This window comes from Trichoderma reesei, assembly GCF_000167675.1.
Source record: "Trichoderma reesei QM6a unplaced genomic scaffold TRIREscaffold_1, whole genome shotgun sequence".
Classification (NCBI taxonomy): Eukaryota; Fungi; Ascomycota; class Sordariomycetes; order Hypocreales; family Hypocreaceae; genus Trichoderma; species Trichoderma reesei.
The window spans coordinates 2692877-2715004 of NW_006711148.1; the positions used below are offsets into that span (position 1 = coordinate 2692877).

Below are 22128 nucleotides of genomic sequence, written 5' to 3' on the forward strand. Positions count from 1 at the left end.
CGGATCGAATGAGAGATGACACAGGCTGACCGGGACTGCGAGAGTATCTACCTAGGTATGTTGAAACTTGTTAAAAGTTCTTCTATCCTGCAGTTACCTTACGAAAGCCCCTCCATTTGCCATTTCCGGAGAGCAAACTAGGTATGTAGTGCTATGAGGGCCGATATTCATGCAATTGCCTTTCTCAATGACGTCGACAAGCTGAGGAGAGCTGTGGAGTGTGAGTATATCAGTCACGAGTGACTGTTGCGGCTTCATCTATGTACTAGTATTCGGATAGTGACTCACGCCGGCTTCTGCCTGGCCTTCTCGGTATCCTGTGTCTCAAAAGTCCCCTGCATTCAACCACTGAGTCTGCCAACAGCGTCTCTGTTGTTGAAGCCAGAATTTCCTCTTTGCGGGGTTTCTCTGCAGGGTATACTACATACCTGTTGTAAGACGCGGCCAATGGGGAAATGGTGGCGGAGCCTGACTCAAATAATATCGATCGAAACGGGCCAAAGACGCATGTCAGCCTTGCGAGATTGTTGTGACAAAGAATCAACAAATCATATCTCAATCCTCATGTTTACCGGCTCTAGATTATATGATTTGTTGGGCCGGATTAGGCTGTGCTGTGAGTACCTAACGATAGATATAAAGACCGACGCCCGCCTCGACTTTTTGCATACCTACTCTTCAACTCCCATCATCATCCACGAGCCTCTTTTGTATCACAGTCTACACTCTACAGCATGGCAAATAGCGGCGAGCTCAATCTAAAGCTCCTCCAGGGCGCTACGCCCCGGGAGCAGGCAGTCCACCTCCGCCATGTCCTCGACAGCAACCCGGCTGCCGTCTCCTCCCTCACTTCTCAGCTCATCTCCCTTGTTGCCACCGAGACTCTCCCGCCAATCGTGCTCTGTCTATGGCCCACCGTCGCCAATCAACCCGAGGTCGTTGTGGCAGTGATACGACAGGGGGAATGCGTCAATGCCCGCCATTCAGCCATCAAGCACTTCTATCGCCATCTGCGCAGAGAACAGACGTTTGCAAAGGCCTGGGAAGCTGCCGGCGGTGCCAAGGGAGTCGCTCAGCTGGCGGCAAAGCTCAGTGCTAGCAATGTGCGGCTTCTACTCAGGTTGCTGGGCGATACTGCTCGTGCGCAGGGAGCTCGGAAGCAACGGCAGCGAGAGCTAGAGAAACTGCTGGAGTTACTCTGGGGGCAGCAGCATGAAGATGGAGAGGAGCGTGCTGCGTTGGATGTTCGTCCGCTGTGGGAGGCCTATGTGAAGCTTCTCCCTGCTTGTGGCCCTGCGTTTCGAGTGGACTGGGAGGAATTCAAGAAGAGACCGACCTCGAGGAGTTGTAGCAGTTTGTTTATTGAGATGGATCATGAGTTCTTTGAGAGCCATTACGACGGGAAGCTGGGGCGCAACGAAATCACCGGCGACGAGTTTCTGGACCGGGCCAAGCCCCTGCTTCTTCATCGCACAGAGTACGGCCTGCAGGTCCTAGAAAGGTTTCTCGGCAGTCAAGATCTGCTTGGGGTCTCTCCCGATACTCTGCTTGATGTCGTCATTCATCCCCTGGGGAAGCGATCCTTATCAAGGCGAAGGATATCCGACGACACCACCTTTCGCTTCTGGAGACGTGTGTTAACTGGCCTGAAAGAGCGCTCGGCATTCCAGAGGAGCTTTGACAACTTTGAATCGCATTTCAACAAGATAGTCGCCCGTTTGGTCAAGGTGTGGAATCACTCACGCGCAAGGGTTGAGTACACGGAGCTGCTGGCGACGCTGTTCTCCGTTCTTCCTGAGGTTATGGGCAACAGATTACGGCTGCCAGATCTGCTACGGAGCGTTGGCAAGGTCAGAAGGTACCAGCTTCTACGCTTGGTCTTGAAGCACACGGCCGGCAATCGGGTCGATATCGGAGACCCTGCCAGTCTGGAGCATTCAGAGCTTGACAAGTTGTCATTCCGTTGGCAGACGGTAATCTTCTTCCTTTTACCGGCGGAAGAGGCATTGGCTTTGTGGGAGAAGGTCCAAAGAGCAGGCCAAGATGTTGGGTGGGACAGCGGCCGTAACCTGGGGCTGTTTCCGCTTGTCTCTGATCGGAATGACCCTGAACGACATGGGCTGGCTGATCGTCACGTCATGCGGGCTCTTTTGCTGAAACAGATCCGGAGCTCGGCCGTTCCCGCATTCTCGTCCGTAGAACTCGACGCCATGCGGGCTGAGGCTCGTCAAGACGTTTCCAGGAGGATGAAGAAGGCGACCCAAGGCCGCTCAGCCGAGGATCGATCAGAAGCTGCCCTGTCTGCCCTGGCCCTCTGCGTGGCGATTGGGGATCTGGAGCTCTATGCAGAGACGCTCCTCTGGGCCCGACGGTTCAACAAGGATCCTCTGACGGTCAAGGAAGTGTATGGTCGACAAAGCCTCATGACCAGCGAAGGGCAAGGCCTTTTGGCTGTGCTGCATGAAAAGATGAAGGATGACGAATTGACCGTTTCCGTGAGCGAGCTAACTAACAAGATACATTCTGCCAATACCGTCTTGACCATCTTATACGAGACTGCACTTATGGGAGTGAACGAGCCTAGCTTCTATTCCTGGGATTGGAATTGCACGTTTGAACTGATTCAGCGTGTTGCTTGTCTACGCCTAGACTGCGCCAATGACTTCCAAGATCGGACCGGGATGTCAGATGACTCGTTATATGAAGCCGTGTGGAAGCCGACGTCTGCCATGCTGGAGAAGATGCTGTCTAATCTTTTCGGTCCCCTTGACACGAGGTTTGAACCCATATCACCCTATGACACTTTGTCTACCTTGAGGATTGCAGAGCCTCGGAAGCTTCGCGGGCATACCATCAGGTTCTTCAACCAGCTGGCCGAGTTTCAAGACTCGCTTTGGGCAGAGGTCCGTCGGCGCGAAACCCCGGCCCTGGTCACGGCGGACGAGATCTGGCCCAAGGGAGCCACTCTGCAGCAATTGTCAAGCTATTTCGGCGAGGCTACGGCGTATCTCCCCTATGCGCAGGCACGAGTCGAGACAGTTGTCTTTATGGACCCTCTCAAAGCTCTGCAGCCTATCGAGGTCGACGAGGAAGCCCAACTCGCCATTGGGACGTTTGTAGACAGCTGGCCCGGGGCTCTGCAGCTGTACATTCAGGTGCCGGGTGAGGAGGAGCGGAAAGAGCGCACCCTGAAAGCATGGCAGCAGGCCACTGTCGCCTTGAGCAAGAGCCGCATGTCTCCGGAAGAGGCTGAGCGGTTTTGGTGGCCTGTATTCCAGGGCGTTGATGTTAGGAAAAGTGAAGTTGGGATTGATGAGGAGGCGGACCAACGTCCGAGGCCGTCTTTACCTGAAGTAGGCCTGGACGAGAGTGGTATGCAGCCCCTTGAATGGAATCCGGACTCTGAATACGATCGAATATCGCAGCCGGAAAAGGACAAGGCTCTCACACCGACCCTTCTGGATGTTTTGTTGAGCCGGCCGACCCAAGACGGCATGACCAGTTTTACCAAGGCACAGAGCTCGATATTTGGGGACGTCAAGCCCGTGATTCCTGGAAAGCCTCGCCCTTGCTCCTTCTGGTCTTCTTTCTTCGCATCGACAACACCGCTTAGCGGAAGGAGTGCGGATGCTTATGCGACTGCGGCAATTCTGGCAGTGAACATGAAGGACGGCTTCAACCCATCGTTGCTCAAGACGCCGTTCCCTAACGCGGAGGCAGTGCGGATTCCAGCTGTGTACCTGGACCAAGAGTTCTTAGAGCGAGAGGCCGACAAAAACTTGTGCCACCAGTGTCTGGACGTGTTGGATGATCTAAGACGTTATACACCAGCGGGCCTCCTCGTTCAGTTGGCAGAATCTGTCTTTGAGAGCATCAAGAGAAGGCCCGAAACAGAAAAGCCGTGCTCGGTTTTCAATAGGATCATCAAGTCCATCTTGGATGGAAAAGATCCCTCGCTGGCGACCCCCCTGATACGGCGTTTTGTCCTGGAGAATCCTGATGCGAGCTCGTGGCATCGGCTGCTTCTTAATTCAGGAAGTCTTGAGAAGCTTTCTCCGGCTGACGCGAAGGGGTTCCTTGAGGGCTTTACGGATGCCATGCTGGATCAACTGCAAGAACAGGCGGAGCGACGTGCGGACGAGGACAAGGAGGCTGCAGATGAAGCGGCGCCAATCAAGGCGCCCCTTGTCAAGATTACGACGGTCAAGATGCTGGCGCAGCTGTTGAGAAAGTCTCCAGTCGTCGATCCGAGTCTGGCAGTGGACCTCAATATCAGAATTCTGAAGAGGGCGAGCCATGTAGACATCCGGACGGCGTCTCTCGAGGGACTGACCCAGGCATTTACGAATAGTGCTACCAGCTCTGTCGTGAAGCGGCGGATACTTGATGCACTTTGTGAATATGCGCTGCCCATCGCGTCTTCAGCCAACGAGTCACGGCCTTCTACGGACTGGGATACGTTGACGCCTGACAGCGAAGTTCCCGAGATATGCGAAGCAGGGGTTGGAACTGACAGGGTCCCTCGTATCATGGAACTCATCTTGTATGCGGGCTATGGGACTGATTGGAAGTCAGATGAAGGTCGAGCACTGGAGGAAGTTATCTATACCATGCTGGACGCCTCGGCAGAAACGAACAAACGATGGATGCAGTTGTTCCTAACGAAGAATGGCTTCACTCTGCCTGACGGTGCTCACCTTCCCGCAATCCCATTGTTTCCGGCTTCACTGGATATTCTTCTAGTGATTATGCAATCGGGAACTTCTGACAGATACGCGGATCTGGCAATGGAGTATCTATTGCTGCGAACGAATCCTCCAGAATGGCTAACTGCCATTACTCAGGCCGTGAGGGATAACAAGAAGCTTGCATACACAAATTCCGGAAGACATTGGGCGCAGATGTGGAACAGCGATGGTGATATGCTCATGAAGCGCCTGTTGGGGACAATCTGCTCCTATCTCAAGAGCGTGGAGGAGGGGATGGAGCGCGGTGAGATTACAAAGAGAGCAGGATATCAGTCAATGGACTCGTATCTCCTTGAAATCGCAGAGGGTGTTCTCATGCAGGGGCAATTGACCAAGTTTGATGCGTTCATGGAGAACACGTACAGCTTTGACCGCAACATGCCAGTCTGGGGAAGGATTGTGGAAAGAATCAACGAGTTGAGGACACCTGCCTGGCAGGCCGACTCCAACAGAAAGCCGGCTGTCTTGCCGGATACGCTGGGACTGAAGATTCGGATGCTTAATCTGCCTCGATGGAGTCTTTCCACTCCAGAAGAAACAAGAGCTGCTGCCGCGAGATGTGTAGAGGGAGTGGTCAGGCTGCTGGAGGACATTGTGGCCGATCAGAGGCCTTATATTCGAAGCTATGGCACGCTACGGCAGGCGTTGGAAGCCATTGAGCCAAAGGCGGAGTTGGGGATTGCACTTGCGGCGACGACACCTGCGCTGGATGATGCGAGTGTTGTTACGTTGGTGGACTATCTCCGTGTCGAGCTGGCGGCGGGCTTGTTGGACAAGAGCCACATCTTCAAGGCAGGGTTTGGGGAGCCGCATGAGGAGGATGTTGTCAAGAGGGCGACGGAGGTGGTGATGAAGATGAGTGGGAGTATCGTGGAGGAGTTTCGGACGCTGGCGGCGCCGTTGAAGGTGAATATTGAGAATACGGATGGTTGGGATTGGTGGTCTTAGGGGTTGGAAAGCCGATGGAGTCAGGGTTTTCTTCTTGATGGCCTGTTTTGACGTTCTTCATCTCATGACAGCCATGGCATTACAAGAACTTGATTCTACACCATTACGCATTCTCATCGCATCCTCGTGGTCGACATATTCATTACATAGCATCATAGCTCAGGCCATATATACAAGTCAACACAAATGATCAGTGTGATTCAAGCCCATGTACTCCGTCCACAGACGCGTTATTGACACTCATCGCCTCCCCCCAGACGTGCCCGACTAGGACCGGCCCGAGGCTGCTTCCCAGCAATATGACGTTAGTAGAAGAGGTAGAATATCTGAGTAATATGCATGTCTGCTTCTCGTCACTCGTCTTAGCGCCGTCCCCCAAACCGGTTATTGGCTCGCAATTGTCTGAGACTTTCCATGCAAGGGTCTTGGAGGGGTGAACCTGGTCGAGGGGACGGGCATTGGCCGAATTTGAATAATGGGACGGCGTCTGGGGTTAAGGGAGATGTGCTTGGCGTCCGTTAGTTTAGGGGGGAGGGAACTATTTGTGATGGCGTCGATATGGTACGGACATAGGGGTTAGTGTGTCTTTGGGGGATGAGATGATCGACGGAGAGGCAAGCTGAGGTATTGAGCCTGGGCAGGGGATAATCGGAGAGCTAGGCTTGAGGGATACACGGGGGTTGGGGAGCGGGAGTACTTGCTGAGATTGCATGATGATACATGGAACATGTTCGTTAGCATGAGAAGAGTGCTATATAAGTCGTAGGCTGTATTGGATGGTCTGATGCTTGTAATGACTTCGATCATCAAGTTTACAGAATCCCCGATAGGATAATCGAAATGGAGCAATCGTCTCACACAGAAACCTTTGCTCAGGTCCAACTCGGCCACGGCCCCAATGGCTATGAAAACGTATCAACGGCAAAGGCAGACGAAGCTTGCTACAAACACGAGCACGAGTCGATCAAGGCTACGCTCACGCGCCTTTGCAAGCCTCGTCTATGGCCAAAGGGGTCTTACAGCACGTATTGCCCTCGGCCGATTCTCGTCCACGAGAAGCACAAGGAGCGCTTGCAGGAGCTGAATGATGCGCTGGTTGCCTCGATTACGGATATCGTGGATCGATGGTGGGTTGACACTGCGGCGGATTTCCCGGGGAGGATGCCGCTCGGTGAAATGGAGCAGGAGCTTTTAAAGGTTGGCTTCCTTGTGTATTGTCTTGGTGGTTTCTTTCTTGACGAAGCTGATGTGTGAGCAGTACGTCGAGTTGCAGTCTGTTACTGGGACGCTGCCTCCTTATGCGGCTTGTAGAGGGTCGTGGAGACCTGATTTCCTGGTCGAGGAACTCGTGGGCGAAGATGGCGGCCTGGTTGAGAACTTTCGGATTACTGAGATCAATGCTCGGTTCTCTTTCAATGGATTCATGCATGCCGCGTATGGGCAATTGGGCCTGGAGGAGATGGGCATGAAGACATATGGACTCGTCAGTGCTACGGAGCCAAAAGAGGTAAGTAGAGCCTTGATTGATTGTTTCATTGTTCAGCTTCTAACTGGAATTGCATGGCAAGCTTATTGACGGATTGTTTACTCTCTTCCGGCGAGATCGGCCTATTCATCTTCTTAAAGGCGAAGAAGCTGGAATTGACATTCACATGTTTGTCGATGCTGCAAGACGCCGTCTAGGCTATGCTCCGCGTATAGTTGACCTCGCAGATCTGAGACTGGTGGCAGACTCTAGAAGCAAATCGGGCTATACGCTCTGTGCTGTCTTCAGGAATCTTCAACGCGGTGCTGCGATTCCAGACGTTTCTTCCTTGTTCTTCACGTCCGAGGGGGAGCTGGTTGAGGAGATTTACCAGGTTGGGCTGGAGCTTCACCAGCGGGAGTTGCTTGCCATGAGACCCGAGATGCTGCGGGAGATTAGTCTGCGCTGCTTCAACGACATGAGAACCATTCTGCTGGTCCACGACAAGAGGATGCTCGGCATCGTCAAGCAGGAACTGCAGAAGCAAGTCGCGCTCAGAGTCATCACCGAAAGACAGGCCATGATCCTCGACAGGGGCATCGCAGACACACTCCTGCCTGGGTCCCTGGAGCTCAACAGCCTCATGATGCGCTCCGAAGCGAACCCGAATCTCCGCAACGAGTTCCTCCTGAAGCCGATCCGCAGCGGCAAGGGCGATGGCATAGTCTTTGGCGAGGACCTCGGAAGCGTGGAGTGGCTGGCTGCTCTGAGGCGCCAGATGGACCCGGCTCTTGGGCTGGAGGGGAGCTGCGTGGTGCAGCGGCGGATCGTGCCCCGTCTGTATGACGTGGTGCTGAGGGCGTCTGGGGAGAAGATGAGGTGTCCGTTGATCGGGACGTATCACGTTGTGCATGGGGACTTGCTGGGTCTGGGGATATGGCGGAGTAGTAATGATCGGATCTGTGCTGTTAGTCATGGGGGGGCTTGGCTCTGCTCTGTGATGCAGAGGGACAGGGATTGAGCTGAGGGTTTGTCTCAGAAATTTACTCAGCTTGTGTGAAGTAGTAGTAGTAGCAGTAGAAGGAGTGTCATTACCACATATCGTACCCCCCAGTCTGTCCAGGAGAAACCCGATAGTCTGGAAGTGGTGGCAGCTATCCCGAAATGAAATCATATGGGTGTGTGAACTGGGACAGGGGGAGGGTAAATCAGGATGCTACCGCTACGGAGAGGCTTCTTGTGCTGTCATGAGCCGGAAGTGACACTATGATCATGATAAATAACCCCTATTGATCGATATGAGAAGGGATTACACCTGAGAGTTGCGTCCTCCACCCACAACCTGCGTACAGAACAAAAAACTGTGTCAATCTTGTCATCGACCACTATTCGTCTCTCATTGCAGTTACCCCAATCACCACTCACTATCAAGCACTTGCCCAACATGTATCGCCGTGCTGCATCAAATCCATTCACAGCAGTCCGCCGTACACTCGTACATGGAGCTGCTCGCCATCGCCAGCAGTACCCCCGTCACTCTCGGGCTGCTGCCGTCCACACAAGTAATACTACGAGCACTCATACGAGTAGTAATTCGACGAGCGCGTTGGCCCTAATCTCGCAAATGGTCCCCCGCCTGGACGCCCCCAATCTCAGCTTCGCCCAGGAGCCCGGTCACGTCCGCGTCGTATCAGAGACGCTGGAGCAGCGCGGCGTCCTCAAGGTCAGCCTCGGCTTTGCAGACCCCCAGAGCCGCTACCTCGAGCAGCTCCTCCACAGCCTGCACCAGCACCACGGCCACCAGCTGCCCATCTCGCACAGCGCGACCCGCGGCTGGTTCTGGGACGTGCTGCCGTCTTCGACGAGCTTCCAGACGGCCAACTGCCAGGCGCGCTCCGAGACAATGGAGGACTTCCCCTGGCACACGGACTGCAGCTACGAGGATCCGCCGCCGCGCTACTTTGCCCTGCAGGTGCTTCAGCCGGACCGGTGCGGTGGCGGGACACTGTCGGTCATGAACGTTGAGCGGCTGAGCGAGCTGCTGTCGCCCGAGGCGAGGGCCTCGCTGGCCAGACCCGAGTTTCGAATTCGCACGCCGCCCGAGTTTGTCAAGCATCCCGGCCAGAAAGACATTGTGGCGAGCATTTTGCTGGCTGATGACGAGGGCCGGCTGTCGAGGATGCGCTTCCGAGAGGATCTCCTGACGCCCCTGAGCGAGCGAGCGGCCGCTGCCCTGGGAGAGCTGAGACAGGTGCTGGCGCTGCAGGGCGCGGAGGCAAGAGGGAGCCACTCGATGGCGAGGCTGGATCTGACGCCTGAGGTGCTCCCGGAGGGGTCCATCATCATGATTGACAATCGCCGGTGGCTGCATGCGCGGAATCACGTCAGGGATCCGAGGCGGCATCTGCGTCGGGTGAGGTGGGATGCTGTGCCTTTTGCGGGCGTGGCTAACAAAGTGTACTCAGGAGAGACATGGACTCAGGTAGAGGGAGAATACGGACAGTCAGGCTTAGGGGGTGTCGGAAGAGGGAAGTGTTTGGTTTGAGACATGGCGTAGGTAGCCGAGCCGTCGTCCTCAGACTTGTTGCTTGTATGAAGCAAACGAAAGTAATTGTAATTCTAGTACCTACTACCTATAGCCGGGTTGTCTTTTCAGGTGGCTTCGATAGTTTCGGGTTCTATTGCAACTGCGGTGAAGCAATTGGGGTTGTCGAGGTTGAACATGCGGAGAAGATGTAACCCCAGGCATAATCTTATTTCAGCTTGTCAGCACCATTTAGATGCAGATCGTTGGATATCATTACATGGTATCACAGCTCGGACGTACAACTAGGTAGTTTGACGAATAGCAGAGCGGCAAACGACCCGATTCTCAGACATTTTACACACCAACCTGGGAAGTGGCTGGGCTGAACAGAGCTGATTCCTGCCGTGCTGCAGGGCAGGGGTCTTTTGCCGAGCAAATCGCGATTCGGCATCATCCTTGATGCTTGTCAGTTGGCAACATGTATTTACTCTTTGACGTAGTATCACACTCGGAGGCGCCGCACTCCGTAATAGTGGCGGTTCAATTGAGACAATGTCTTACATTGTGCCTGGTGCTTGGTCGTCCGCTTTGAGACATGACGCTGTTTCTCATCAGCCATCTTCGGTGTAAGCTTTGCAAGCCGTTCCTGACGTGATGGTCCTCTTTGAGGGCCTTTCGTGTTTGCCGCTTTTGCTTGCTTACTTGCTCCTATTCTCTGCCGTAAGGGAAATGAGGATGATGTGAGTTTGTATGCATGTCTCGGGGGGAGGTTATGCACATGGGCTCGTCTCAAGCTCGTTGGATGATTCCAGAAAGGGACCATCTCAACATGACGAAGTTGGGACTTGTGTTCGACTGATAGGCTGTGCATCTCCTTGTCGTGGAAGGATGTGGGTGATGAATACAGTGAGATCTCGCACAGTATCGCGTCTTGACACGAGACCCATTCGACATGTATTTCTTGGCTGTAGATGTAAATTTGCTTCGCTGCATCACTTGTTTCAGGAAAGAAGTGAATAGACTTGCAGTAAACGGTCTATCAAGTCCAATTGCTCATCATGGCGTTTGAGCCTTTCCAACTGAGCGAGGTGCTGGCCATTGCCAAAGTCCACCCCTTCTACGTTGACGAGATTCAATATCCTCCCGACCAAAAGGAAACTCAAGTGCTGAGAGAAAAGGCGAAGAATGAGGAAGAAACAGCAAATGGTGGCTTGTCTTCACGGCCCATCATCTGGAAGAAGGATCTGTAAGTGCAATTGACCTGAACCCCCGACTGGTTGATCTCTCTAACAGCAGTTAGCTACAACACCATTCAGCGTCTCGTCAACGATACTGATCCTGAAAATACATATCGTCAGAGCGTGTATGCGAGTATCACTGGTGGCGGATTTGGTTCGAAGCCACTGTTCTTTGGGACGGATGTGTACGAGAATCGCAAGCATAGGGCACATTTCGGGCGGTTTCTCAGAACTATTGGGGTCCTCGAACCCGGAGATTGGGCGTTGACGACTCATTGCGCCGGCGAGCTCTACAGGTAGGTGTATGACAGACGGAGTGTAAGAGAGCAGTTGCTGAACTTGGCACTCAGATCTCTGGACCTCATGCTTGAGATCATGGAAAACGCCGGAGCCTCGGTTCTCAGCGCTGGCAACTTTATGCCTCCCCACGAAGTTGCCAAACTGCTGGCCAAGTACCACATCAATGTCTTTGCTGGAGACAGCAGCCAGGTCGTCCAGATGGTGCACCACATCTCGACTCTCCCCGAGGAGGAGCGCGCTCTCATCAAGCTCGACAAGATCATCTACACCTCCGAGGTGCTCACTTCTGCCCAACGAGCACACATCAAGGAGACGCTCAAGTCTGTCAAGATTTACTCCATCTTGGGCAGTGCAGAGGCAGGTCCGTGGGCGGCGAGCAGCCCTGATATCACCGGACGAGTGAGCACGACGAGCGAAGAGGACCTGATTTTCGATACGAGGGCTATGCTGCTCGAGGTCTTTCCGTCGTCGCTTGCCCCGGGCGATGAGAATGCCAAGCCGCTGCCCGAGGGAGAGTCGGGCATGGTTGTGCAGACGTCGCTTTCTCGTCTGCGCAATCCGCTGGTGAGATATGTCACGGGCGATATTGGATCGGTTCATCCTCTGCCTGATTCTTCCCGGGACAAGATTCCCGCAGAGGACTGGCCGCATCTTCGCATTCTTCGACTTCAGGGTCGTGATAGAAGGGTCAGCTTTGATTGGGATGGGGAGTATATCCAGTTTGAAGACATGGCCGCCTTGCTGAACAATGAAGAGTGTGGCATCTTGCAGTGGCAGATTATCCTCGACAAGCTGGAGCCTTCACTGGAGTCGTGTCTAGAGGTCCGACTGATGTGCTCTCCGAGGACGTCGCGGGTGCTTTCGCTTGAGGCGCTTGTTGATCGGATCAAGGGGTTCTTGCATGTCATTTCGACGAATGAGTATCGCTTCAAGGCGACTTTTGTTGATGAGTTGGATGGCTTTGTGAGAAGCACCACGGGGCGGAAGGTGATCAAGTTTGTCAACCGTTACAACTAATTGTCTTTATCTTGATCAAGATCTTAATTTGTACATGCTGGATTTGCACGTTATAGAGCCGATGCGTCCGCCTACCTTACGTGGTGGTTGAAGATAATACTATTATCCACCGTCTCAACCTGACCAGATGGTTCATTTTCATCTTGCCCTGCTTCTTTCCAGACAATAGCTTGACAAGAAGTGGTTGCTCCTTGCAGGGATACCGAGCTCTTCGCAACGGCCCTCTGTCGCGCAACTTGGCCGTTTTCTTGCACAACCATCAGGTGCCGCAATTAAGATCTCCCATAGGGTTTCTGTCTCTCGTGGACTCGTCCGTGTGTGATGTGTTCTCATTGGGTAGGCTTCCAGGTCCACGGCGAAGCAGGAATTCACCCAAAAGGGAGTTGGTGTTTGCTGTAGATAACCTTCGTAGGCTCGGAGCGGCGATGAATATGTATGTATAATCATCTTTCGTGCCCAATGGCTGCGGTGCAATTTGCAGGCTCACTCCATGCCATAGAAAGCTGGCAAGGCAAAGAATATTGTCATCGTATCCAACGGAGAAAAAGCTTGCTGTATTGAAACATGAAGATACCGGGTAACGCTGCGTACTCATTACGTTCCCCGCTCTAAGACTTGAGGCAATGAGAGAGGTTGGCTTCTTTTGGACAATATCCTACTTCTTCTTTTTGCCCACCCGCCAGGTCTCTTACTGCGGGCTCACTTTTACCATTTGCCGCGTGCACTGCGTGGCAAGGCAACCCTTGTATCAGTTGTCCGCTATTTTGGGACGAGCCTAATGAAGATGGGAAGATGTTGCTGTGTCGGAAACATGCCGTATTGACCTGAATGACTCGAATGGTCCCCAGAAGAGGTTCCCGATCAGAGCTCGAAAGGGACTTCGAAAGAACTCGAATGGAGGGCCTCGAATAAACTTCCTTACAGTTAAAAGCTCGAAGCTCGAATGGGGTGATTCTCACAGCCACAGCTCGAATGGACCTCGAATGGCTATCCCTTTTCCGTCAGCAACCACAGCGCCACTCTTCTCCATACCCCTGACACCTTGACGCCTTAGCGTGGCATCGCCCGTGCAAGGAACCTTCGCCTCGCCATGGCTAGCGATGTTTGGTATAGTTCTGTGTGAATCGGCAGCTAAACATAGATGCCCGTCTCCTGAGCGAATGAGGGAGCTCGCAACAAGTTGACGGATTCACAACGTGGATACCCAAGGCTGAGATGGAAGTTGTCAGAGAGTTGATCAGGCTCCATGGAGGATGAAGGATGGCACTTTTTCTGTTTCTGGTGGGTGGTGGATTGAAGATTTAAAGGGAAAGGGTTGACCTGATAATCAACTCTTTTCCTCTATATCCATCGCCAGCGTTACATCTCGAATAGCCAACCTACAAAAGTCTTGCAAGAATCTAGAGAATCAACTCTTACACAACCATCTGCCAACTTTACCATGGCCTTTGCAAACCCTAGCTCCAAGCAGAATATGTATCAACTTCCACCGGGCCAGCATCGAGCGACCACTGCTATGGAGTTTGGAGACTCCCCCTCTTCACGAAGCTCCTCAGATTCTGAACCTCCGCCATACGAAGAGAGCCTGATCCGGCGGCAGCAAGCGTTGGCACTGGGGAGCTCGATCGGCTCCAGCTCCGCCAACAAGATCATTGCGATCCCCGCCACAAACGCAAGCCTCGGTTCTGCATTCCTCAGAGCCTATCCGCCCGCCTTGGGACGGTTCAACATCTCGAAGCCCGTTTTCCTAGAATTTCTCGACCACCTCAACCGGGCGATTGTCGCGAGTCCGGGACTGCGCGTCCTCGGGGCTGCGTCCGATATTGCTGGAATCGTGCCTGAACCAACGACCCAGGTCATCTTTGGGGTTGCTGGCCTGAGTGCAAAGGTGGGAACCTATGCCATGTCCAAGGTGCGCTCAGAGGGGGTGATCCGCCAGGCGAATAATGAGCTTTTCTTCCCCAGGGGCTTGGAGGCGCAGATTGTCAAGCTCAAGACTGTTGCCCTGCTCGCCAACATGCCCATTCTGAATTATAAGGGGGAGATTGACAAAAGGTCGCCTATCTTGGAGTCTTTGCAGTCCCTCGTAGAGGTCGACGAGCTCAAGACTATTAGTGCGCAGCAGCGTCGTCTGAGAGCTCTTGAAGCATGGATTTCTCCGCTCGAGATTGATGAGCTCCCGCCGGTTGCCAGCGCATCGAATGCTATGAGCAAGGTGGATGTCTTTGTCAGTGAGGCAGAGCGCAAATCGGCCGAGCAGTCTATGCTGAAGAAGAGGATCAAGGCGACTGAGAAACACGACAAGAAGAGCCAAAAGGCACTGGAAAAGTATGAGAAGTCTATGGCAAAGTATGAGCACAAGGAAATGGGCCGTCATTCAAGTAGAGACCTTGAAAAGATGGAAGAGCGTCGCCAGAAAGCCGTGGACAAGTATGAGAGGAAGACGGAGAAGGCAGAAATGAAGTACCAAAAGAAGGATAAGGAGGAGGAGAGCATCCGGAAGATTGGCTTTCTCGTTATTGTGCCTAGGGGGAGGCAGAACTGAGTCTGGCCATAGCTGAAGCCATGCCTTTATTTCCATTATACATTAATTGCTAATCTTTGCATGTCTTTTTGGTACGACTCTTCCAGCTGCAGTAGAGAGATACAACGCTGGTCAGAATTATGCATCCATGCAAGCCCCTATTTTTAAGGAGGGAGAAGCAACTTATCCGCCTGACTTACTCCTCTGGAATAACCAGTGTTTTCCAATACTGGACCACATCTCTGATACCAAGAACTCTCAAAGTATATGTTATTCAAGCATCAAACAACCGGATGCTAGATCAACATATGCGGGCCATCTAGAGAGGAAATCCGTACATGAGCTTGCCTCACCTAGCATGCTTGCAGTGAGGTATGAAGTATGACTCGAAAAAGCTTGAGAGCACAACCGTCTTTGTTCCCTCCGCCTGGGAGCCGCGAAGGATTCAACAACGGGCTATGTGGGCTGGTAGGCTTGTATAGGCACTCTCGTAAGACCCCCACAACGGGCTCGATTTCGGCGAGCAAGGTGTCCACAAGCAGGAAGGCCATGTTGGGAGACGTAATGTCAGTGGTCCAATCAATTAGCACAAGCTACCTACATAGATCGATCGGTAGGTGCTCCGAATACTGAGCGCACTTCATGCATACCTAGGTAAGGCAGGACTAAATCAACGACTACTTCACCCAACGGTACGGAGGATTGTAAGTCGGAGCAGCCGTCCTCGTGATGGTACCTAAGGTAAGCATGTGTTGGCAAGGACAAAACAGCGCAGATAGTGAAGCCGCCGCGCTTCGTAAGTCCGCAGTGGTTGATGTTTGCGGACTTCGCGCTGCGGAGCTGAAAACGAACAGTCGCTGTTGGACGTAGGTTGGGCTTCTGTTGAGCTTAAGCGGACGACTCCCACTTGTTCTCCGTGATGCGATTATCAATGTAACATTTGTCATCTGATGAGAAAGCGTCAAATTTGTCATCGCTTCAGTCCTAGGAGCGGAATTATAGAAGAGGGAGTTTATGTTTTTGATGTTCATGGTACGCTCATATAAGTCGCCTAGTGAGCCTCTTCGCTATAGTCCAACTTCTTCCCTATAGTCCAGCTTCTCCGCTATAGTTCAGTCCAACTCTTACTACACCCTCCCAGCGCACACAATGAGTCAGACTATTGTTCTTGTTACAGGCGGGAACCGTGGGCTTGGCCTTGGGCTGGTCAAAACCTTTCTCTCACAATCTCATCATGTAAGCCTCAACGTCAACTTGATTGCTTGGGGAGTCGATGAGAGCTTTCTGGTCACTAACAAGCCCTCAAGACGGTCATTTCTGCCAACCGGAACCCGGAACACCCAACCTCCAAGGCCCTCTTTGACCTCCCCAAGGGCGAGGGCAGCAATCTCATCGTCATCAAGTATGATGCCTCGGTGGAGCAAGACGCATTTGATGTCGTGAAGGAGCTCAAAGAGAAGCATGGGATTAACGCCCTGGATATCGTGATTGCCAACGCCGGCATTGTGAAATCCTACCCGCTTGTCAAGGACGTCAAACGAGCCGAGATTCAGCAACACATTGATGTGAATGCATATGGTGTGGTGACGCTGTACCAGGCCACTCGGGATCTGTTGCAGAAATCTACCAAGAAGCCCATCTTTGCCATTGTTGGCTCTGGAGCTTCCTCACTTGGGTACGTTGAACGATGGCCCAGTATTTCAATACGCTCAGGGTGACTAATACAATACGCATCAAAGGAATCAACCCCCGGTCCCGAACGCGGCTTATGGACCCTCCAAGGTTCTCTTGAACTGGTACGGCGTTAGGATCAATGCCGAGGACGAATGGCTGAACGCTTTCGTCCTGGACCCAGGCTTTTCTCAGACCGAGATGGGCAACCAGGCAGCGCAGCTCTTTGGTATGGGCGATAAGGCGCCTGTCAAGGTGGAGGATTCTGTAGGCGGCATGTTCAATGTCATCAGGACCGCAAACAAGGAGACGCACGGTGGAAAGTTTGTCTCGTACACTGGCGAGATTCTGAGCTTTTGATTGTGTCTAGCTTTGAGAGATGGAATGTCGAAGGATAGCGTAAAGAATGGCTTTATCGTCTTGTCTAGATAGGGTACGGAGGCATTGGTCTATCGTCTCATGTGCCAATTCGCAGCAAATGTGAAACGTAAATCTATCTCCAGTCTATTCTGGCCGCTGAGCCCAGATCATGTGGTGCCTTATGGCAGTGCGATACGTCCTTAGATCTTGGTCAAATCGCTCGGGCAAGGTGCTCCAGTCTTCTTGAGACATGTCCAGAAGGTTGTGACTACAGTCAATAACAATCAGCGCATTGCTCATCGCCTAGGATAGCCCATATTGGGAGACTTGCCTGGTCATTTTATACATGTTGTTGAATGCTGCTCGCATGCTCTTTCGCCCTCGGAAATCCAACTCGCGGTTGTCTTGGAACTTGCCAATGACAATATCCACTGAATGGACGTTGATGTTGATGAAGCCAAGTTTGGTCAGTTGCGATAGAATCACTTCTTTAGGGCTCGGACACTTCATGAACCGGCTTGCAATCTGGTGCAACGTTGTAAAGGCCGATGGCCCTGGGCCGGAGACATTCTCGTTCGCAGCTGGCTCGACCAACTGGATCCAGCCCCCGGGTCGGACACAGCTGGCCAGCCTTTCGAGAATTCTCTCCACAGCGTCAACTGGAAAGCTTGGGAAGATGAAGCGCTGATGGACCAGATCAAAGTTCGCTGTCCACTCAGCAGGGAGCTCTTTAGTTAGATCGCCCAGAACTAAGGAAACATTGGATGGGAGGGTATCTGGCGGTGGATATAGCTCTGCTCTGCAAATGTTCGTATTAGATGTCAAGCTCATCATTGTGTACTTCTGCTCATTACTCACGCAATGTCGAATCCTACAAGTTCCGTCTCGAGTGGAAACAAGCTGCTCACGTCGCACAACCAGGTACCTATCATCAATGAGCAAGTAAGGCATTCGAGGTGGGCAAAGATGACATACCATCGGCAGCTGCAGAATCCAAAATCCTTTGGTTCTTTGTCTCAAAGTCGATGGGAGTCTTTATCAAGCCGCCAAATGAGCCTTTGATCCATTCATGCTGATTCTTCATCCGCTCAATTTCCTGCTGGTTGTTGGGCAGTATGTAGGCCTTTCTCGCGGCCTCATTGGCGGCATCTTTACTGGTTCCGGCGGTACTGGCCATTATTGGAGTTGAGCGGCGTTGTTGTTTTGCTGGGTATCTCCTCGACCCTCTAATGAATCATGATGAACTTGGTAAGTCATTTCACGAGGCTTTTCATACTGTGATCAATCCTTGAGCTCGCCTTCCGCTGTCAGAGCAAGGGCTTCTCATGTTCCACCACTTGTGGCCGGTCTCCGAGCTTTGTCTACCTTTCGGGTGCCGACCCTTGCCCAAGGCGTGTCCTGAATGGAGGCAACTGTGTCGGGTAGATGGCAAAGAGTTTTGCGGCGTTTGCCAAATCGGAACTCCGTGTATCGTTTGCTTTGGAGAATGCCTTGTGTACTACAGAATTTGATTGCTGCTTAGTACAGCCTGGAGTTTCATTTTGATTGAGTGCTGTTATCGGAAGAGTTGATTGCTATGCGCCAGAGCATTGAGCCGCTGCTAAAGATAGTAACCGATTGCTGTGCAAGAGATCACTATTAGATTCTGCTCAGCAAACACTCCCTCGGTGTTGTCATACTCAAAATAATAAGGAATTTTGGGTTATCATCTCTAAGCCATCTACTCCCCCCCCACGAACTCGCAAAGCGTCATCCACCTCCAAAGTACCGAAATGTTATCACGTCGAGCAGCCGAGAAAAACGCCTGGTTCCTGGAGCAGTTCAAGCGGCCCCTCGCCAGACAAGGATCGAAAGATGCTTCCAACATCGACATGGCGACGGCCGAGAACTGGCTTCTACGGCCGGAAATCCTGGCCATGCTCAAGAGAAACTGCGTCATGGGACTGAAAGAGGAGCACCTGTCGTATGCTGGTGGCTTGGGAGGAATTCCTGAGCTCTTGGAGAGTCTGTCCATCTTCTTCAACCATTTCTTCTTGCCTTGGACTCCTGTCAAGCCAGAGCATATCGTCGCCGGAACTGGCTGTAGCGCTGTGCTGGACACGCTCATCAACGATATCTGCGATGAGGGCGATGGTCTTCTTGTGACAGCGCCAATGTGGGGTGAGTAAAGGATAGTGATTAATGATATGTACGTCCCGGCATACAAAAGGCTAACGAAGTATTAGGAAGCTTCCAGGTATCGGCAGTGTTGCGGAATTCCGTTCAGCTCATACCGGTCTATGTCTCGCCCGACCAGTCTCGCTCTGCGGGAGACGTTGTCCAGGCCTATAGAGATGCTGCAGACAAAGCGACCTGCAAAGTTCGGGGCATTCTGTTTTGCAACCCCCATAACCCGTACGGTCATATCTGCCCAACAGAGGCAATCGACGGTCTGCTCCAATACTGCCAGCAAGCAAACCTTCATTTCATTTCCGACGAGATCTATGCACTGTCAACATTTGGAGACTTGGGTGAGTCTTTAGAAGGAAGTAAGAATGTGTATCACTCGCCGGCAACAAATTTTGTTTCCGTACTATCAAGAGACCTCAGTCTTCTTCAGGTTGAGCGATCGAGGGTCCATGTTCTGTATAGCATAAGCAAGGATTTTGGGTGCAGCGGTATGAGAATGGTATGTCAAGTGTTCCTCTACGCAGCCTATTGTTTCGTCTACTGAACGTGTCTTTCCTAGGGATGTCTCGTCACTCAGGACAACAAACCATTGCGAATGTCACAAGCTATATTGAACAACGCAAAGATTTGCAACGCAGGCACAGTAATGGTCACTCCGATGCTGTCCGATACCGCCAGGCTCGAACAGCTGGTGAGTCTCAGTACAGAAAGGCTGCGTACAGTGGCTCGAATTGCCATCCAGTTCGCCGAGTTTCACGGCTTGTCCTATTACAAGCCAGTGGCCGGACTGTACATCTGGCTGCGACTGTCAGAGGATTGTGGCACATTCGATGACGAAGAAGCGCTTGTGCAGAAGTGTTCTCAGCATGGTGTGTTTGTTGGTAGTGGTGCTGATTACTCTGAGCCTCAGCCTGGTTGGTTTCGACTTACGTTTGCCCTTCCTGAAGAGAAGCTGCTCGAGGGCTTACGGAGGATTGAAGTGGCAGTGGGATACAAAGAGGTGTTTACACATGAAGTGAATTTCTATACGAAATTTACGAACTGGTGGAGAGAAAGACTCTTGTAAATCTACTCATGAACATCTAGTACCCCGAAGAGCAAGCATCTGTAGCCCATACGCATTGTCTCATGTCATTGAGTATACCAAGTAGATGAACTATTTCTTTACCGTTGTATACCTTATAATGGTAACCTAGACACTACCTACTTGTAAGTGCCACTGGCAACGGAGTCAACCTTGCCATACAATCGGGCAATCCAATCCAGCTATCCGCTTGAAGCCCAACGCCATCAATCCCTTCTGCACCCAGAATATCCATCTGGTAGCAACGCACCATCTCAGCTATTATCACGCGGAGAATGATATCGGCCACATTCTTTCCCAAGCACTGCCGCGGGCCAAACCCGAACCGCCACATGTTGTACCGTCGTGCTTGATCTTTTTGGCCGAGGTGTCTGCGAGGGCGAAACTCGGTGGCATTCTCCCAGTAAGGATTGTCAACATTGATTGCGTAGGCATCAATAATAACATCGGTCTGGTTGCCGTTAGTTTATGGCCAGAGGGGATCTTGTTGGAACCCTACATTTCGGGGAATCCTGCAGCCGGCAACGACTTTATCGGCTGGTGCAGCCTCCGGGTTCGAAAAGGCTACAGAATCTTGTCAGTGGATATGAGCTTCCCACATGTGTTGCCTGGAGGCTTACGCAAAATGGGGTGAAGCCTTGATGCCTCCAAGATACAAGCCGCCAGCAATGTATTGTCCCGACGGAGGTATTCTTCATATTCTTGTTCCGATCGGTAATTGTCCCGTATTTCTTGTCGAATCTCGGTTTGAATGGCTATGTGATGAGAAATCCTGATGACGCTCCAGGACAGCGCGTGTGCGGTGACATCGAGGTTCGCAAATAGAGATTCATCCAAGGTTTGAAGAAGCTGAGGTCTTGTCAGTTCCTTGTAGCAAGAGAGCAATTTAGGTAGGTAAGCACTAGACCGACCTCTTCTTTGGAGATGCCTCCATGCTCTACTGCTTCCCAGAGGGACACGATGGCGCTTCCGCTGCTGGGTTGAGCTTCGTTATACGCCATCTTGACGAAATTCTCCCAGAGGCGCTGGAACTGGCGGAGCTTTGGCAATGCAGAGCCAGGTAGATATCTGGCAAATGAGTATCTGTTGACGCCGCCACTGAAAGCATGTCGAAAAAGCTCCTCTCTCAAGGGCCCGATTGTGTACATTTCATCGCGCTGACCAGTCGTGAGAGGGCCGAAGAAGATGCTGGCAACTAGGAAGAAGGGGCAGTACTTGAGATCATCTGTCACATTGATGACACTCTCTTTGTCCTTTCTTAGGAACTGTAGAAAAGCTCTTGCTTCGCCAAGGAACAGCAAAGATCTTTGTGAAGCTGCAGGGCGAGTAAAATGGTGTTCGAAAGGTGCTCGAACTCTCACCCAGCGCTTCTGGCTAACGACGCCAACGCAAGAGCCCAAGAGCTCTGCAAAGAGCCAGCCAGCATTGTTATCAGATGCTTTTATATGGTTGTGGGAGTCTTTGTAAAACGCTTGGACATGTTCGGGTTTGGTGATGACACTGCTTTCATGCTCAGCGCCAGTTCCTCTATCATGTGAAAGTAAGTGCTTGGGGAAACTCTGACACTTCTCGCTTATGCCCTGACCAGATACTGTAGATGGATCCGTAACGAGCCTTCCATCGTTTGGCTGCGTCTCGGCCGTTGAAGAACTTTTCAGTTCCTTGTCCGTTTGGGAAGCGGAATGATGGGCCGGGAAATGGTTTGATGCGACTGAATACTGTGGAGAGCTGTTTGATGAATCAGTCAATGCAATCTTATGGTCGAACCAAGCAAGACTATCCGGACTTTTGTATGAGCATCCCTAAGCAAAACTCCAGTAACGAGCAAGAACAACAGGGCAATCAGGCCTGTAATTGCCACGGCCTGACCGTGACTCAAGTTGTTCACGACACTCGAAAGCATTATTCGACGCGGGACTATGTAACTCTTAGCGTCGCAAATGTGTTGTGTTGGTCCGTTGACATGAATCAATATGGTGTATCAATATGAATGCTCTGATATGTTTACCACGCTGAATGTTATCTTGTTTCTGGTCAGTCTTCAGAGACATTCGCATTTCCAAATCAGAATCAACTA

The 22128-nt window shown here is 52.1% G+C and overlaps 9 protein-coding genes across 9 annotated transcripts; 7 read left to right on the forward strand and 2 right to left on the reverse strand.

Annotated features, from left to right (window-relative positions):
• Nucleotides 1–734: 734 nt before the first annotated feature.
• On the forward strand, nucleotides 735–5696 carry TRIREDRAFT_119860 (uncharacterized protein; the record flags this gene model as incomplete). The annotated part of the gene is made up of 2 exons (XM_006961316.1): nucleotides 735–4543; nucleotides 4772–5696. The coding sequence occupies 2 exons, from the start codon at nucleotides 735–737 to the stop codon at nucleotides 5694–5696; spliced, it is 4734 nt and encodes a 1577-aa protein (XP_006961378.1).
• Nucleotides 5697–6536: 840 nt separating this feature from the next.
• On the forward strand, nucleotides 6537–8182 carry TRIREDRAFT_54768 (uncharacterized protein; the record flags this gene model as incomplete). The annotated part of the gene is made up of 3 exons (XM_006961317.1): nucleotides 6537–6893; nucleotides 6955–7233; nucleotides 7265–8182. The coding sequence occupies 3 exons, from the start codon at nucleotides 6537–6539 to the stop codon at nucleotides 8180–8182; spliced, it is 1554 nt and encodes a 517-aa protein (XP_006961379.1).
• Nucleotides 8183–8785: 603 nt separating this feature from the next.
• On the forward strand, nucleotides 8786–9706 carry TRIREDRAFT_53053 (uncharacterized protein; the record flags this gene model as incomplete). Its single annotated transcript, XM_006961318.1, has 1 exon — nucleotides 8786–9706. The coding sequence occupies one exon, from the start codon at nucleotides 8786–8788 to the stop codon at nucleotides 9704–9706; it is 921 nt and encodes a 306-aa protein (XP_006961380.1).
• A 1035-nt stretch (nucleotides 9707–10741) lies between these two features.
• On the forward strand, nucleotides 10742–12264 carry TRIREDRAFT_44362 (uncharacterized protein). Its single transcript, XM_006961030.1, has 3 exons — nucleotides 10742–10934; nucleotides 10989–11222; nucleotides 11277–12264. The coding sequence occupies exons 1-3, from the start codon at nucleotides 10747–10749 to the stop codon at nucleotides 12241–12243; spliced, it is 1389 nt and encodes a 462-aa protein (XP_006961092.1). The 5' UTR covers nucleotides 10742–10746; the 3' UTR covers nucleotides 12244–12264.
• Nucleotides 12265–13684: 1420 nt separating this feature from the next.
• TRIREDRAFT_103112 (uncharacterized protein) lies at nucleotides 13685–14788 on the forward strand (the record flags this gene model as incomplete). Its single annotated transcript, XM_006961319.1, has 1 exon — nucleotides 13685–14788. One exon carries the CDS (start codon nucleotides 13685–13687, stop codon nucleotides 14786–14788), a length of 1104 nt encoding a protein of 367 aa, XP_006961381.1.
• A 1128-nt stretch (nucleotides 14789–15916) lies between these two features.
• TRIREDRAFT_103113 (uncharacterized protein) lies at nucleotides 15917–16798 on the forward strand (the record flags this gene model as incomplete). Its single annotated transcript, XM_006961320.1, has 3 exons — nucleotides 15917–16003; nucleotides 16075–16442; nucleotides 16507–16798. The coding sequence occupies 3 exons, from the start codon at nucleotides 15917–15919 to the stop codon at nucleotides 16796–16798; spliced, it is 747 nt and encodes a 248-aa protein (XP_006961382.1).
• Nucleotides 16799–16942: 144 nt separating this feature from the next.
• Nucleotides 16943–17975, reverse strand: TRIREDRAFT_103114 (uncharacterized protein; the record flags this gene model as incomplete). Its single annotated transcript, XM_006961771.1, has 4 exons — nucleotides 16943–17066; nucleotides 17145–17597; nucleotides 17657–17723; nucleotides 17774–17975. The coding sequence occupies 4 exons, from the start codon at nucleotides 17973–17975 to the stop codon at nucleotides 16943–16945; spliced, it is 846 nt and encodes a 281-aa protein (XP_006961833.1).
• A 589-nt stretch (nucleotides 17976–18564) lies between these two features.
• On the forward strand, nucleotides 18565–20033 carry TRIREDRAFT_54160 (uncharacterized protein; the record flags this gene model as incomplete). The annotated part of the gene is made up of 3 exons (XM_006961321.1): nucleotides 18565–18962; nucleotides 19028–19466; nucleotides 19527–20033. Coding segments are annotated over 3 exons (1344 nt in total), but the record flags the coding sequence as incomplete, so codon positions are not given.
• Nucleotides 20034–20166: 133 nt separating this feature from the next.
• Nucleotides 20167–21755, reverse strand: TRIREDRAFT_53168 (uncharacterized protein; the record flags this gene model as incomplete). The annotated part of the gene is made up of 5 exons (XM_006961772.1): nucleotides 20167–20502; nucleotides 20551–20615; nucleotides 20672–20900; nucleotides 20963–21551; nucleotides 21616–21755. Coding segments are annotated over 5 exons (1359 nt in total), but the record flags the coding sequence as incomplete, so codon positions are not given.
• Between the last annotated feature and the right edge of the window lie 373 nt (nucleotides 21756–22128).